Source organism: Fistularia commersonii, chromosome 8 (genome assembly GCF_037954325.1).
Source record: "Fistularia commersonii isolate RoL2024-O1a breed Wild chromosome 8, RoL_Fcom_v1.0, whole genome shotgun sequence".
Classification (NCBI taxonomy): domain Eukaryota; kingdom Metazoa; phylum Chordata; class Actinopteri; order Syngnathiformes; family Fistulariidae; genus Fistularia; species Fistularia commersonii.
In genome coordinates, this window is record NC_141291.1 from 18,980,596 (window position 1) to 18,996,564 (window position 15,969).

General features: G+C 41.5%; 2 protein-coding genes across 3 annotated transcripts in view; one reads left to right on the plus strand and one right to left on the minus strand.

The window, feature by feature from the left end:
• wwp1 (WW domain containing E3 ubiquitin protein ligase 1) overlaps positions 1-9,033 on the plus strand; it is a 29,006-nt gene extending 19,973 nt beyond the window's left edge. For both annotated transcript variants that reach the window (XM_086151547.1, XM_086151548.1), the window contains exons 15-25: positions 403-475; positions 575-646; positions 770-858; positions 1,114-1,273; positions 2,148-2,281; positions 2,899-3,039; positions 3,121-3,241; positions 3,759-3,863; positions 4,823-4,919; positions 5,004-5,076; positions 6,125-9,033. In XM_086151547.1, coding sequence (XP_086007673.1) covers positions 403-475; positions 575-646; positions 770-858; positions 1,114-1,273; positions 2,148-2,281; positions 2,899-3,039; positions 3,121-3,241; positions 3,759-3,863; positions 4,823-4,919; positions 5,004-5,076; positions 6,125-6,224 — 1,165 coding nt within the window. In that variant the 3' untranslated portion in view covers positions 6,225-9,033. The remainder of the gene's footprint in view (positions 1-402; positions 476-574; positions 647-769; positions 859-1,113; positions 1,274-2,147; positions 2,282-2,898; positions 3,040-3,120; positions 3,242-3,758; positions 3,864-4,822; positions 4,920-5,003; positions 5,077-6,124) is intronic.
• Positions 6,624-15,469, minus strand: rmdn1 (regulator of microtubule dynamics 1). Its single transcript, XM_086151549.1, has 10 exons — positions 15,341-15,469; positions 13,471-13,576; positions 13,178-13,262; positions 12,800-12,959; positions 12,646-12,735; positions 12,511-12,566; positions 10,454-10,541; positions 10,341-10,371; positions 10,130-10,263; positions 6,624-10,054 (listed from the first exon to the last, which is right to left on the minus strand). Exons 1-10 carry the CDS (start codon positions 15,449-15,451, stop codon positions 10,013-10,015), a joined length of 903 nt encoding a protein of 300 aa, XP_086007675.1. The 5' UTR covers positions 15,452-15,469; the 3' UTR covers positions 6,624-10,012.
• Positions 15,470-15,969: the final 500 nt, after the last annotated feature.

The window sequence follows — 15,969 nt, forward strand, 5'->3', positions numbered from 1 at the left end:
TTTATTGTTTGTCCGACCTATGCGGTGGATTCAAAACCTCAAATATTGTTTACTGACCAGACTTGAATTTACTTCTGTGATTCCAAAGCCCAGCAGGAAAAAAGCTTTAGATGCTCTGGTAATAAAACATGTTCAGTAGATCCAGATATAATTCTTTTTTTTTTTTTTTTGAAGTCTGACATGCAGCTCAATGTGACAATGCTTAACTGGAATGACAAGTATTAAGTCTGCCTGCAATGTTCAAAAATTGGAACAGGTTTCCTGAATAGCAAGAAAAAGCTCCACAGGAGCAGGACATTTCTATCATAAATTTTGTTGCATCCACTGATCAAAGTACCTTGGTTGCAACTCAGCGTTCCTACAGAATATGTTTTCATGCTATAAATCTTTCTTTTTCCTTAGCACCAAAGGCCCACAGATTGCTTATGAGCGGAGCTTCAGATGGAAACTTGCCCATTTTCGCTACTTGTGCCAGGTTGGTTCATTTTCTTTCTATCTTCTCCGTCTTGTCAAATGTTTGAGATCACTTATCTTAATCCTGTCCTCACAACATTACTTGTTTTTCCTATCCCAGTCCAATGCTCTTCCTAGCCATGTGAAAATCACTGTATCTAGACAGACGTTGTTCGAAGACTCTTTTCAGCAGGTAAGTGGATCTTTGTACGATTCACCTGCCCTGCTTAGTTTGCTAGAAGTACATACATCTGTACCATATGCGCGCTGTTAATGTGTTTTAATGTGTTCGCGCGCTGTTATGTGTGTTTGCAAGATTATGGCCTTAAAGCCTTATGACCTGAGGAGGAGGCTCTATGTTATCTTCAGAGGGGAAGAGGGCCTGGACTACGGCGGCTTAGCTCGGTAAACCATAAACCATTAGTACCTGTGTGATCATTCCAATATAAAGTAAAGATTTGTCTTCATGCATGTTTGAACGTCATAAACAGACCATCATGTAGACATTGTTAGATTATGTTTGATCGAAATGAGAGAAGTGATTGCCAATGGTATGTCTTCTGTCTCTCAAATCTTCAACTCTTCTCTTTCATCATCTTCAATTCTGTTTCTCCCCCATAATATTGTTGCCCTCCCTTTCTCTTAAACTTCACTCAACAGGGAGTGGTTCTTCCTGTTGTCTCATGAGGTGCTAAATCCCATGTACTGTCTGTTCGAGTACGCTGGCAAGAGCAACTACTGTCTTCAGATCAACCCAGCTTCAGCCATCAATCCAGACCACCTCTCCTATTTCTGCTTCATAGGCCGATTCATTGCAATGGCAAGTTCTTTGACTAACCCTTTCCCGTGCATAAGATAAGATAATATTCATCCCCACAGGGGAAAGTTGGGATTTATAAGATTTATATTTTAGAGTGAATTACAGACACAGAAATCTCAAAACATGAAAGTTCCTTCACTGTTAAAAACAAAGACTGCCATTTCTGGACTATAAGCCAGTCCTTTTTTCACACCCTTTGAACACTGTGGCTTAATGTGCGGCTAAGTTGTAAAATTTTTGGGCTTACGAGTTACATGCCACCAAAACATTTAGCCCCGTCACATCGGACCAATGAAATTACCGTTCAGTTCAAACACTGAAGAAGACGACTTTGATGATTTTAGTGCGCAGGAGGAAGACCATGATAGCCATCAGCTGGAGTAGGACAAATCGGGGTTAGAAAATTGATCCATGGATGGACTTTTCCTTGTCTTATTTATTATGAATCTTTTTCATTACCAATGTTACAGACACTGTTTGGGAAAAAAAGCATTTCTAGTACATATTTATGGATGTTTCCGGTATGTAGTTAATCAAAGATTAAAAAAAAAAAAAGGTTTCTGTGTAACATCTTGCTCTGTAAATATCTCATGTTACAACATGGATTAGGATTAATAAAGTATGAAAGATAAAAATAAATAATATAAAATTTGTGCTCTTGAAGCAAACATACATTCATAGGCTGTTGTAGAATTCAAAGACTATTTTCACATTTTACAGAAGTAATTTATAAAATTAGTTATTTTTAAACATTTCACAAGGAAAAAAATCCTGGTTAGTCATATAACTAACTCTGTGAGCCTCTTCAATGCACACATTCATGTTGTCAGGCTGATCCACATAATAATCTGTTTTGGCATCCCTCTTGTTTAAGGCACTTTTCCACGGCAAGTTCATTGACACAGGCTTTTCCTTGCCTTTCTACAAACGTATGCTGAACAAGAAGCTTATCCTCAAAGACCTGGAGTCCATTGACCCAGAGTTCTACAACTCTCTGATATGGATAAGGTAGGGATTGTTTTCTTTGAAAAAAGTTTCAATGGAACCAGAGAACAAAACTTTGAAAAGTCCTTGCGCAGAAACAAATGTCGCTGATCAAATCACTTTCAAGCTTAGTGGGGAGAACTAATAAGTACATTCTCTGCACATGAGTGCTGTCCCTTTCAGTGGTCACTTCATGACTGAAATGTGATAGTGACCGGAATAAATATCTTTAACTGTTGCCAGTACGATTAACATCAGCACTGTTTTTGAATCAAAACTCCTGTTAAAGCTTTAGATATTGTGCAATATCAGATAACGTGTTACTGTTGGCTTGGGAAATCTGTAAAGAAAGTCCACATTATTAGAACAATGCAGATGACCAATGGCGTTATCAAGCCCAGAAATAAGATATCGAAGTGTTTGGAGTGATGACCATGTTAAAGATATCCAACATGATTCTATCTATAGAACACTTGTTCAAGATGGCAATTAGTCTACATTTCAGATCCAGCTAAAAAATAAAATCCCAAAGATGGAGGGATAAAAGAGTTGGGAAAAGAAGAATCATAACCGTTTGCACAACCTGCAGTTTGACTGACCTTTAGTGTGGAATGACTGTACAGCTTTTTTCCTCTCCCCAGGGATAACAACATTGAGGAGTGCGGCCTGGAAATGTATTTCTCTGTGGATATGGAGATCTTGGGGAAGATAACCTCCCATGACCTCAAACCCGATGGTGCCAATGTTCTGGTCACAGAGGAGAACAAGGAAGAGTATATCAGGTTTGTGACAAGACACCCTTTATCTTAAGAACAGCAGTTGCACCTGAATGCTATTTGATGTCCAAATTTGAAAACCCACAGCTTAATGGCAGAGTGGAGGTTCTCCCGTGGAGTAGAAGGTCAGACCAAAGCTTTCCTGGATGGCTTCAATGAGGTGGTTCCTCTTCAGTGGTTGCAGTACTTTGATGAAAAGGAGCTAGAGGTAAGCTACGAAAGTGTGTCTTTTACTGAGGCCATTTTTGTTCTCCCTTATGTGCTCATTATAATGAACCATGTTAGAAGCATGTTTAGTGTTTGAAATTGGCTTTAAGAGCTGCACATCTAATTACTGTTGTGTGTAGTTCAACTGACGTTTAAACAGTTTTCTCAGTCAGTGCCTCCTCCACAACCAGGGTCTGTTGATTTCGGAGAGCTGTATCAATAACAACATTTTTTTATATTCAACAAGGCATGCACAAAAGTTCTGTAACAATACCTCTTAATATTTTGTTCGAAAAATATTCATGTATTTTAAGTCTTAACTGTGAAGGATGTGGCATTTAGGTATAGAGAGCATGTCCAAATAAGCTACTGGAAGCCGTGGTGAGGAAAGTATTTGGTATCATCATAGTTTTCCTCTTTGTACTAGTGGGAATTCCCCTGGTCAGTTGTGGTCAACGACCAACTTGTCAGGATGCTTTTAGGGTGTCATCCTGCTCATGCTTGTGTGTTGGGTCCAGGTGATGCTGTGCGGCATGCAGGAAGTAGACCTGCAGGACTGGCAGAGAAACACAGTGTATCGGCACTACACCAGGAACAGCAAACAGATCATCTGGTTCTGGCAGGTATGGACGCACATATCCTACCGTCTTTATTATAAGGCGATCTCCAATCCGCTCTTACTTGTTGCTCCACAAAGAAACTGACAATTTGTCTAGCCCCTCAACTTAATGATGAAAATCCCAATATATAGATGCAAATATTGATACAAATGTCTGGCAAGTGAGCGGCACAGTGGCGCAGCTCAGACAGCTTGGATAGGCTCCATCATCCAGCCCCTCATAGCAAATGAACAGACTACCTGTAGTATTGAGACTGACACTATTTAGTCGCATTTAGTGGCCATCTGTGATTAAACAAGTTTACAAATGAGGTGCCTTTTCATTTTTCTGATCCAGTTGTAGATGGCATCATAGCACCAAAATAATCTGTGTCAAAGGGAGTCTTATTTAAACAATACAGCACTGTTGCAAAACTCCTTTAAAAATTAAAATGCTAGAGTAACATACTGTCAAGAATGTTTGGTTCTCTGTAAGCAAACAAAATATTATAGTGAATTTGCCCCATAGCATTCTGTGCAGAGTACACAACTTTATTCTAACAAAAGATGTGTTTTAACAACACAGACCAGTTCAGTCTTACCAAGATTGTGTCAGAGATTTGTTAGAGAGATGTCATCCCAATCAAATAGTTTCATCATTTCACCCCTGATCCATTTTTCGTCTTTTTTTGTGTTTTGGTGCAGACCACGAAACAATCTATCTTTTTTGTTTGTTTGTTTAGTTTGGATGGATCATTTCCATAAAAGTCATAAGTATTGCATAATTTTCCACTTATCCTCTCAGCTTTTTCTTGTATTGTTAAAACCTGAACTAACAAGTAAGTTTATGATTTGCGTGGGCACTTAAACATATGGTCTGGTGATGGAAACCTCTGCAATGATGGCTGTTGATGCACAGGCATTTTATGCCAATGTGTAGCAGAAATGAACATTTGTTTGTGTGTGCCAATTCCTCATCTGCAGCTGGTGAAGGATGTAGACAATGAAGTTCGCCTACGACTCATGCAGTTTGTTACCGGAACCTGCAGGCTTCCTTTGGGTGGATTCGCTGAGCTGATGGGTTCGTGAAAGATGAAGACACCATAATAGTCAGAAGGCTATGCATTTTTTCCCCTTCTTACCCTGCCTTATTTTTGTGTTTTAGGAAGTAATGGGCCCCAAAAGTTTTGCATTGAAAAGGTGGGGAAGGACACATGGCTTCCAAGGAGCCACACTTGGTAAGAGGGTCATTCTGATGCACATTTTCCACAGAAAAACAATAACATTGCGCTCCATCCTGTATGTCCTTATTTACAGACAAGCTATATGTCATTCACTTGTAATACAGACCGTGAGGGCTCCGATCACTTCTGGTCGGGCCATGGTCTCTCCTTAGATCACAAGGAGAAGGAGATCAACAAAAGAAATTCTATGATAGCCACAGTCTATCAGCTGTATCACTATAGGAGGGTGTGAAATTCTGTTCAGTACAGAAAGAAAGAACCGCCAAATAAGAGTAATTTGTCAGACAGGAAATACAACTTTGCATCACTACGCTTTTGTCAGCCTTCACTTTCAGTAATGCGCTGGATTATGGTGATTTTATTGCTAGGAATGCTGCATTGCATCATTAATAGCAGAATACTGAGGTTCGTTACAAACTTTAAACCACATAATCACCATTGCCTTTTGTACAGCTTTGTTGGTTGGCCTGCATTCTCCTGGCACAGACGTGAACACTTTTTATTCATAAATGTGTTCCAGGTCTGCTCCCATTTATATTTGCAGGTTTTTTATTAAATTTTATTCAATTTATTCAAAATTATTCAATTTTATTCAACAAGTTTGTATATTCTCAGGCAGGATTTGCTTTTGATGTCAGTTAGTTAGCCACCGAAAGTGGAACGAATGCCTTTAAGTTTAATAGTGGCAAACTGACAGAGCTGGTCTTAGTAAAGGGTTTACCAAATGACTTGGAGCAACAAAGTTATTGGCGTTGATGGTTTTAACAGGTTTTGATGCCGCTAGATCCTTTTTGTTGAGTACTTGCAGCTTTTTCTATTTTATTGTTCTCAATTACTCATGTATTCCTCACCTGTAGTGATTGTGATTTTGTCGTTGATGGTGTTGGCTTGTGATGGCCTGCCGCTCAGTGAGTTCTAGCCTGGTGATAGAAAGGTTAAATATTACATTTACCACCCTGCTTGGGGGATTTTGAGAAATGTTGTAGTTTTCAATACTTTACAGTGATCTGTAACTTACTTCTCCTTCTTTGTCTCTCCTCAGTTTTAACCGCCTGGACTTGCCCCCATACAAAAGCTTTGAGCAGCTGAAAGAGAAGCTCCTCTTTGCCATCGAAGAAACAGAAGGATTTGGCCAAGAGTAGAGATATGAAGCCCTCTTGTTTCCCTCCTCTCCCATCGCTGATTATTCAGCCAAATAAAACAAAAAGAATTGCACAAGATAACCACCAATGTATATAAGCTACTCTATCATTATAAACCAAATCATGATTTGCAGCATCATTCTTGCAGCAATCCTTTTCCCAAGTCCTTATATAATATATAAAACCCCATCATAGAATATGCAAGCATTTCAGCATTTTTGCTCTTCTGTTTAAAAATGGAAAACGTGGATATTTTTAAAAGAAAAAAAAGCCTTCCGACCGCCGGCTGGCTTTTCAAGAGAGACTTGCAGTGTTTTTGACAGGATTTTATAGTTGAACGCAATTTTCTTTTTAAGGCTCTAGTTCTATAGAGCTTGTTTAAAGGCAAGTGTAGTCCTGGGGTCTGGTGCCTGAAACCCTCCGCTCACCCTCATCCAACCCCAAGTCCACTGGTCTTCATGATGGACCTCTTTGGGGGCTCCCGTGATTTTTCATGTGCTTGCATGACTGCCTCAGAAGACTACTGAGATCAACCTCACCTGCACACACGTTACCGTTCTCTAATTGTAAACTTCTCTCCTTTTGTTTAAATCATAATCACCATCTAAAGGCAGCATGTTCAGGACGAACTATACAGAAGCAGAGACCAGCACTGTTGGACACTTACTCTCTCGGTGATAAGAAGATGATGGACAGCAGCCCAGAGACACGAACATCACCAGACCCTCCTCTTTGCAAAAAAAAAAAAGAAAAAAAAAAGACACTTGAACAGCCTTCGCCGTCTCATTGTTAACATGAAAGAATGTATAAATGTGCGCGCGTGTGAATGCGTTTATGTGTGCGTATGCCAGGGGTGGACAAACTACGGCCCGCGGGCCACATTGGTACAGAATTCATACTTGATGTGAATGGTCTGAATGATTGGATCAATGAATGCGGGAGCTCAAAGAGGAGATTATTTCATCTTTTGGAGCTACTTGAGAACACTATGGAATTTTCCTAAGCTGAATGACAGATTGGCTCTGTGATATAGCCTTTACTGTGGACATGAAATGCAACCAAACGTCAGAGCCTTCAAAACCAAGCTGGTTTTATTTTCAAAGCAAATGTCAGACAATGTTCAGACAAATCTTAGACGATTCTGATATGTACTGTTAACAAATGCCTTTTTTTTTTATATATGTATCGCATCTTGTTCTGACCCAGCCCATCTGTAAAATTTTAAAAGTCAATGGGGCCCCTGAGCCAAACAGTTTGCCCACCCCTGGCTAATGCTTTTGGCAACGGCGGGCGGTGGCCCATGGTTCGTAGCAGTGATGTGTGTGTGTGTTTGTGTGTGTGTGGTCCGAGCTCCTGTGGCTGCAGCGACAAGGGCTCGGGTTGGCCTCAATGACACATACTGTCCGCAGTTAAACACTGATCTGGTCAGAAAGTTGAGAAATCTGAAAAAACTCAAATCTTAATACAAACAAAAAAAGTTGCTTGTGTGTTCGTGTGCTCGGCTGATTCTTCTATGTAAACTGTCTTCAGTCCACCATGTGGAAAAATTTGATTTGAACCATGGATGGCAGACAATAGCCGACAGCATTACTAGTGATTGGGCCATGTTATGTAATGAGGCCCCGAGCATTTGACTACTATTCATTCTCTAGCAGCAACCAAAGTTAGGACTTCACATCTGTCTTTATCTGGTCATTAAATTTCTTTTAAGTTTGACTAAAGATGTTATTTCTTGTCATTTGGTCAGTGATGACACAAAAAAGATTTGAGGCCCTCCTGCTTTTGTATTATAGTCACATTGTCACAATGACCTAGAAAAGGAAAATAACAATCAAGAAATATTGTATGTGGGCAGCATAAAGGCAGCATCTCGGGGACCTGATGTTCACTTTACACACTTTTTATCTTCTTCAAGCAGCAATGTAAAGAGTGTAATTACGCCTTAACTGAACGGGACACATGGCAAACCCTGCTCCTCATCCTAACTTTGTTTGAGATGAGGCAGACTCTGCTCGATCGACGGATATAGAGCTGATGCTGCTCAGGTCGTGCCTGTTTTCAAATTCCAAACGATGGAAAAACAGCAAAAGCTTCACAGCAGTCCGATGAAGCGCTGTTGGTTTTAGATTTTTGACTTGTAAACGGTTTCTCTGCCCAGATACCCATTGATTCAAAATGTCAATTGTATGGTTTGATGCAGGGAGCAGAAAGGAAAAGATGGGCCTTCCCAGTTTCTTCTAGCATCGTCTTTTCAGACAGCGAGCTATCATCGTGTATATACCGCGTACTTCACGGGGAGCAGCTGGGAGGAGAGACGACCACATGAAAACATTTACCGTAGCAAAAGGGAAGGCCGATCTTTGTGCTTCCTCTTGATCCCAAACATACTCTATAATCAAAGAAAATCAAGTGTATGTGAATATTCATGTGTAAAAAGATGAAGTATCTAAATATTCTAATCAATTCCACAGAGCCGCCGCTCCATTGCTGGGAATCTGTGTTGCCTTTGTTCATATCAGACACGGACTGGAGGTTTGAGGCTGCCTTCGTGGGAGCCGGTTGACCGGATGGAGTGTTTCCTCAAAGCACAGCAAGTACACGGCAGGGAGCCGGCTGCCATCAAGGCTGCCTGAAACACATCCGCACTGTATCATATCGCGTGTAGATACACACTGTAAACAAACTACACTGTACAGAATACCCCTTTATGGGAGACGACATGTATAGAAGATTCATTTTTAATCTGCTTTCAGCCATTTTAAATGAGATGGATTTATGAGAAACAAATAAATACATGAATAACCCCCTTCTTGACTGCTATCTTTTCTTCCGAGGGCACGAGGCCTTTGGCGCAGGATGCGCACGACCGCTAACTTTACCACGGCCTTAAAATCTCTGGGTCGCAAAATATTTAGTAAATAAAAAAAAATCTGGTCATCTTTTAAAGATATTTTCATCGGCCTCTACAGTGAGAATTGTACACACGACTGAAGAGTTTCTTGCTATTGCCATTTGCCTCACGCAGCTTGCCCAGAAACATCTTGTTAAACTAAAATGGATGGATTTGGATGGAAAGCCATCTGTTGAGAGTCCACAAGTAAAAGTTGAAACGCTTCATGTGTGGCAGAGTCAACATTTCTATTTTCTTTTTAATTCACGTTTGTAGTTAGAGGTGTAGGTACACATGAGACAAAATTTGCAAATCAGTGAGATTTGCAAATCTCACTGATTTACGCCCAAGGAAGCTTATTAAGTAGAGTGTATTTGAGAACATTGGGCCAAGAAGAGCCTGCACCCCCTGTTGAACCACACACTACACTCCGGAGGGGTTTGGGCAGCTGCAGGCACTGAAAATAGACACTGAAAATGGATGCCGCCCCAAGGGTGGACCCTGGTTCGATACAGGGGGTCTTTCCGTGTGCACGTTCTCCCTGCACCTGCGCGCTTCTCTGGGTTCTCCACTTTTTCCCCCCACGATCTCACAGAGGGTCAAAGAAGCCCAGGTTGAATTGTGAAGAATTGTTTGGCCAAATTATTTTAGAATAAAATCAACCTATTTTCCCCATACAGAGAAAATGAGTGACTTGTATTTACACTTGTGTAAGTCATCTAGAACACACACACACACAGCATTCTCATGAAGTCAAGCTGATATTTAAACATTCCGGTTGGGGTCACATGAAGACATGAGCGATTTCTTTGGTCATTACTATATATTTTTTTGAATCATAAAAAGTAGTTGTGCAATTCTGAGAGGCATCACGTGGTTCCGAGCAACGCTGAGAGCTTCACTGTAGCTTCTTCAACAGGTCGGCAGCTTCTTTATGCACCTGCGGGATAACAAAAGGTAACATCAGCACAACACTCGTGTGTGTTTGTGTGTGTGTGTGTGTGTGTGTGTCTACCTCTTTGTCCTCCAGCGTGTGCGGGGGGTAATCTCTCGCTTTGGTCAGCCACAGCAGAGCTTTCTGCTCGTCCTTCATGGCCATGTAGGTTTTCCCGAGCATCAGCAGGTTTTTGCTGTAGAAGTTTGGATCGGCTTGGGACACAGAAGAGGTTTTTAAGTTTGAACTGCAGCTAAATGAACATCTTTTTTTTGTGTGTGATTTATTTTACCTTCCTCTGCCTGCAGGAAAAACTGTAAGGCCTGTGAAGAAAGAGAAATGTGACCGGGTTGTAACGGCAAGCCCACACAGAAAAAACAGGGATGGTGTCGGAGCCGCTCTCACCTCCTCATAAGTGGACGTCGGCGGGGACGTGAAGATGATGGCTGCAACCTTGCGTTGATACCACGGTAACTCGGCAAACGCAAAGCACCTGAGGACTCAAAATGTGTTTTCTGCTGAAAAATAGCACGGCTTATTTCACCACTCCATGTATTGTATCTGAATATCCACATTAAGATAAGATAAACTGTATTGATCCCCATAAGGGAAATTCACAATGCCAAAAAATTGAAATAAATATGATTATAAATAGAAAGGAAGGCAGATGATAGCAAGACAAAAAAAAATCCACAAATAAATAGAAAACATCAGGGATAACAATGGGCAACATCCAGGGATAGTGAAAAATACACAACCAGAACTAAACAACAATACAAAAAGAGTGACAAAAATAAATAGCAATGAATAAAATAAAGAAAGAAAAATAGGCAGGATGTGTGCAAACTGGGACAAAAAAAGGAGAAGAGAGACAGCAGAGTGAATGGGTGAGGTAGTAAATAAATGGGGTAGGGTAGTAAAAAAAAAAAGAAAAATTTCACGCATGATAAGAGTGGAAAATAAAGAGATAGCGTAAAAGATACTAGGAGCTGCTGCGACAGGCTGCCGTCTTCCAGCGGCATCTCAAAAAACAAAAATTCTGTTCCGCTTAGGTTCCACTTTCAAAGCCAAGACAGGAACTGATGAATATTAACCTGATATTTTACAGGCTACCAAAGCAGAATTTGTTTTGACACTCCAGGAAACTAAACTGGGCAGATAAGCTCAGGGGGGACTGCGAAGCAGAAAAGGTGAGAAAGCTGTCTTGGCAAAGAAGAAAAGGTTTCTGTCCCGATTTTCAAGCTCCTCCCAGACCGATCGAAAGCTGTTGAGCAAGACAGCCCACGGCTCATCGGCGATGGGTCGAACGCAGAGGATCCATTTCCCGCCAGGGATTAATACGTAAAGATACAAAAGAAAGGAATCACATGGTTTCGTCTACGGAAGTGGATTCTCTTATAGAGATTCCAGTGTATCAATGGAGTCAATATTTGACCGTGTTTTGGGGAAAGCACATTTTTTTCTGAACATGCTTTCTCTTATATGGATCGGCTCCAAGTTATTATGCAGACGCTGTTAAGGCCTGGCCTTAGCCATTTGTGGTAGAATGCCTTTAGCTACCATGTCTGTGTTTCCAAATCTGGTGACACTTATTTTTTAAGGGGTTTTAGGAATTAAAAACGCAGCTGTTTTTTTTTTTGTTGTTGTTGTTGTTTGTAGGCAAAGAAGAAGCAGAACAAGAAAATGGAAGCAAAAAAAAAAAAAATAAATGCTTGAATTTTGATTTGGTGGAAAGTCAAACTTTGTTTTTTGTTTTTTTTTAATTTTGTATGCTGTTTTAAGCCCTTCCGGAGTGGCAGCTCCTATCTGGACTTGCTAAAACCAGTGATCAGGCTAGGAGCAGTTGCAGGAAAAAGCCTTCCCTTATCAAGGTTTGCATCTTCCAAGTTGCTCATTGACCGCTGTAAAAGCAACTTATAACGTATTTACAAGCAGAAAGTAAGCACCATTGGATAAATGGTTCACAAGAGGAGCCATTTCTGCTTCGTGCATGTGTAATAATTGTATTGTGTTAGCAGTATTTCCGCTCTGTCCCTCTTTATTTCCCTGTTGGGGGAAGTGTCACTGACGGTCCAATGAAAAATCTTATTTAGCAAGGTGTACTGTATGTTCAATAGTTGGGATTGAGAGCATACCATTGTATAAATGAAATATAGTTCAATTACATTGATCTTTTTATAGTTACAAAGAGGAATATAAACAACATTTGAAGATTCTGAACCAACTATACCTGCCTAACGAATGTATTTGCTAAAAGTTATTGATAAATTACTTTTTGACGCCGTGCAATTTTGGCATATTTCCTAGGAAAACAAGGAAGTGAGGAAAGGCATGTAAGATGAATAAAAAAGACAAAATTCTTGCTGGGAACAACTTTTTTTTGGCGCTGCCCTCGTCGCGCCTATATGCGATTATGGTGAATTTAGTTTTCTGTTCAAGCAAAAACAAATATTGGGACTCACCAGTACCCCAAAATGTATAAGGAAGTGGCATCTTTGGGATTGAGCTCGATGGCTCTCTACGACAGGAGAAGCGTTTTAGAATATAGTGAGAGCGAAACAGAAAATCGCGTGCCGTCGATCTGAACGTCCTCTCACCTCCAGATGCTCCCGGATGATGAAGGAATTCCCCAATTTGACCTTGATGCCCTCGTACTCCCCGATATCACTGAGACACACCGCATACCACTGCGAAGGGTGACACGTGGTGAATACACGCGAACGAAACCCAATTTTTTTTTTTCCGACTCACTTTGTGCGCGGCGAAGCATCTGTCGTCTCTCTCCAGCGCCCTCTTCCCGTATTCGAAGGCCTCGTATATCAGCTGTTTCTTGCGTTCCGCGTCAGTGTCCGGCAGCTGGGACAGATCGCGAGACGCCCGGGCCAACCTCCACAGGAACTCGGCGTTATCGCTAAAAAATTCACACGCACGCATTAAGACGCGACCTAAGGAGACAAATCTAGGTTCGGAAACACGTTTGACTTCATTGCCCTCTAGTGGAGATGTCAGAAAGAGACGCAAAGGAGTAAGATTATGTACTTCATTCACCTGTGGGGCTTTTCAAAAGAAAAGCAACATTATAAAAATGAGCCAAGAGGTGAAACGTTGACTGGATGAAACTCTTGCTACCTGTCTTTGTGCTGCACCAGCAGCTGGTAGAGTTTCTGCGTCTCCGCGCAGCCGTAGAGGTAATCGGCCTGCTCCAAAACCTCCTCTGTGGATGGACACACACACACACACATCTGTAGTTACAAACTCCCAGCAGCTTGAAACATTTGTGTTATGCAGCCATGAATGGTCCATCTGTCCACTATATTATCAATATGGGCATGTTTCACTGATGGAGGATTAAATATGTGTTTTTTGGAAACAGACTACAAGTCATATCGAGGAACGTAAAAACAAAACGGCTCATCGGCTACCTTTTCCTAGAGCGTGGACCAAAGCTGATCCTCGCGCTTTGTGATAAGCGTCATAGGCCAGGCAGGACAGAGCTGGAAACCCGAGGAGAAATGCAGCCCTTCGGCTCTGAGAGAGAAGAGAAAGTCACATGACGCATACAGGTGGATGGTTCGACGGCGGAAACGACGTCTTATTTAAATCGCGCTTCCTTTGCGCGCCGATTTCTTTCTTTTCAATCAAATTCCAGCACATCATGAGTCTCTTTGCTTATTTTCACAAATCACTAATCGACGGCTGACAGGTGACGTCGATATCAAACATTGATTCGACGGGTTGTTAGTGACTCAAGGCAGAGTTAACATTTTGTTCTGCAAGTCAATGAGTTGGGAAAAGGTGAAGGTGATGAAGAAGGAAATGAAGGAGTAGGTGACGGTGAAGGAGAATAAGAACAACTTTAGGAAATTGTTGTGCCAGAGTTTCAAGTAAAACATTACAATAATAGATAATAGTAGGAAAGAGGGAGAATAAGAAATATAAATAAAACTATAAAGTGTCAAAGTCAATGCTATAAAGTGTTTTAAGGTCTTAAAAAGTACAAAGGAAGGAAGAGGAATTAAAAAGTCTGATAGCCGCAGGTAGGAAAGACATCCTGTGTTGGAGGAGAAGGTGACGGTGAAGAAGGAGGAGGTGGAAGTGAAGGAGGGGAAGGTGAAGTAGCAGGAGAAGAAGGTGATGGTGGAGAAGAAGGAGGAGAAAAAGTTGATGGTGGAAAAAGTGGAGAAGAAGGTGGAGGTGGAGAAGGTGAAGAAGGAAGTGGAGGATTAGGTGGCGGTAAAGGAGGAAAAAAGGGAAGGTGGAGAAGGAGGTGGTGAAGAAGGTGAAGGAGAAGGTGAAGGAGATGGTGGAAGTGAGAGGGGAGAAGGGGAAAAAGGAGGACAAGGTGAAAGTGGAGGTGAAGGTGATGAAGAAGGTGAAGAAGGAAGTGAAGGATTAGGTGGCCATGAAGGAGAAGAAAGTGAAGGTGGAGAAGAAGGTGAAGGAGGTGGAGGTGAAGTGAAGGCGACAGTCAGACTTCGGCATGTTTTGTCAGCACCTTTGAAACAGAATCTATGGAAGGACAGCATGAACTAGTGACGGGGTCAAAGGTGCAGGTGTAGCACACCTGGAGTTAGAATGTGTTGCAAACCGGACGGCGGGTCAATGGAAACCAAGTTTCCTCTTCAAGTCCGTCCAAAAGAGGAGTTTCCTCCTTACGATGGACGATTCGACCCGATAGACGCAAAAGTAGCTCAGGAATAGTTTGAGGAAACAAAGCTGTGGACGCGGCCTCTTCATTCCCAAGATGTTCAAACACATTATCTGCAGGATCAAATTCAATCCGCCGACACAAAGCTTGCTGGATTTCAAAGGATCTCCTGCTAAAAATTAAAAACCACTGAGAGTTCTGGTGAAGTGGATGTTTTTGATCATTGCAGAGTGCGAGGGAAATTTGTTTCGGGAGAAATATCAAATCCAGGTTTTCTGTTCGCACAATAAATCCTGACTTTTTATGAACGGTTTCTTCAGTGATCCTGTACAGCAAACAGCGTACAAGCACCTTTATTTCCTTATTTGAACGCTTGCAGGGTTTTGTGGAATATTGTGGAAAAACACCAGCAAATTGTCAAAAAATTAACCAGATGATATTTTTAGCGCAAAACCTCTGCAGCTTTATGTCAGACAACCCGCGAAGGCTGACATAAATGCAACACAATGAGATTTTCCTGTTTTTTGGTTCTATCTTTGGACAAACCTGTTCAACCATTGCACATCTTGCGTGCCCTTTCACCTCGTTTGGTTTCCAGCGTTTGAAAAGTGCAATCCTGCAGAACCCCAAGTCTAGATATTTACTGTAAGTGAAGTCGCGGTCCTGGTCCGGAGCAGTCTGATCCACATGCCTCTCTCCCGGGGGCCAGAGAGCCGAATCCGACCGACACTCCGCGCCAGAAGGACGGCTGCCATCCTGTCAACCGCCCCTGCAAACGCCGGTGGAGAATTTCAGAAGGCGGTCCTCCACCGCCACAAGGGTGCATTCAAGAGCTCACAGATCCGGTTTGCAGCCTTTCTGTCCGGGAAAAAAAAAAAAAAAAAAAGTCTGTTTAATGAGCAATAACTTGTTGGCTACGCAAGCCTGCAGAGCAACTCACTGTTCCTGCTCAGTTTCAGGGAAAAACAAACAAAAGTGAATTCATTGCACTGCAAACCACAACCACAAGAGTCCCAGTGACCCTAAAATAATGCAAAACAAGCATAAACCCAACATTGGTGACTGTTAGATACAGATCTTTTCAGAACTGTTCCCACAATTTTACGTTCTTTATAAACAATTTTGAAAAAAACAAACAAAAAAAAAAAACAAAAACTTAAAACTTATGGGAAAAATCCGAAAATCAAAAAATATTTTATGTTTTCATGACTGATATTCCTTTAGATCCAGCGAGTTAAATGAGATGAGATGAGATGAGATGAGAACAACTTTA

Coding starts and splice junctions, on each gene's coding strand:
- rmdn1 (XM_086151549.1), bottom strand. CDS start 15,451: ATGGCAGCCGTCCTTCTGGCGCGGAGTGTCGGTCGGATTCGGCTCTCT. Junction 13,577..15,340: donor GGACCGCGACTTCACTTACA/GTAAATATCTAG, acceptor CTTCTCTCTCAG/AGCCGAAGGGCTGCATTTCT. Junction 10,264..10,340: donor TTTCCTGCAGGCAGAGGAAG/GTAAAATAAATC, acceptor CTGTGTCCCAAG/CCGATCCAAACTTCTACAGC.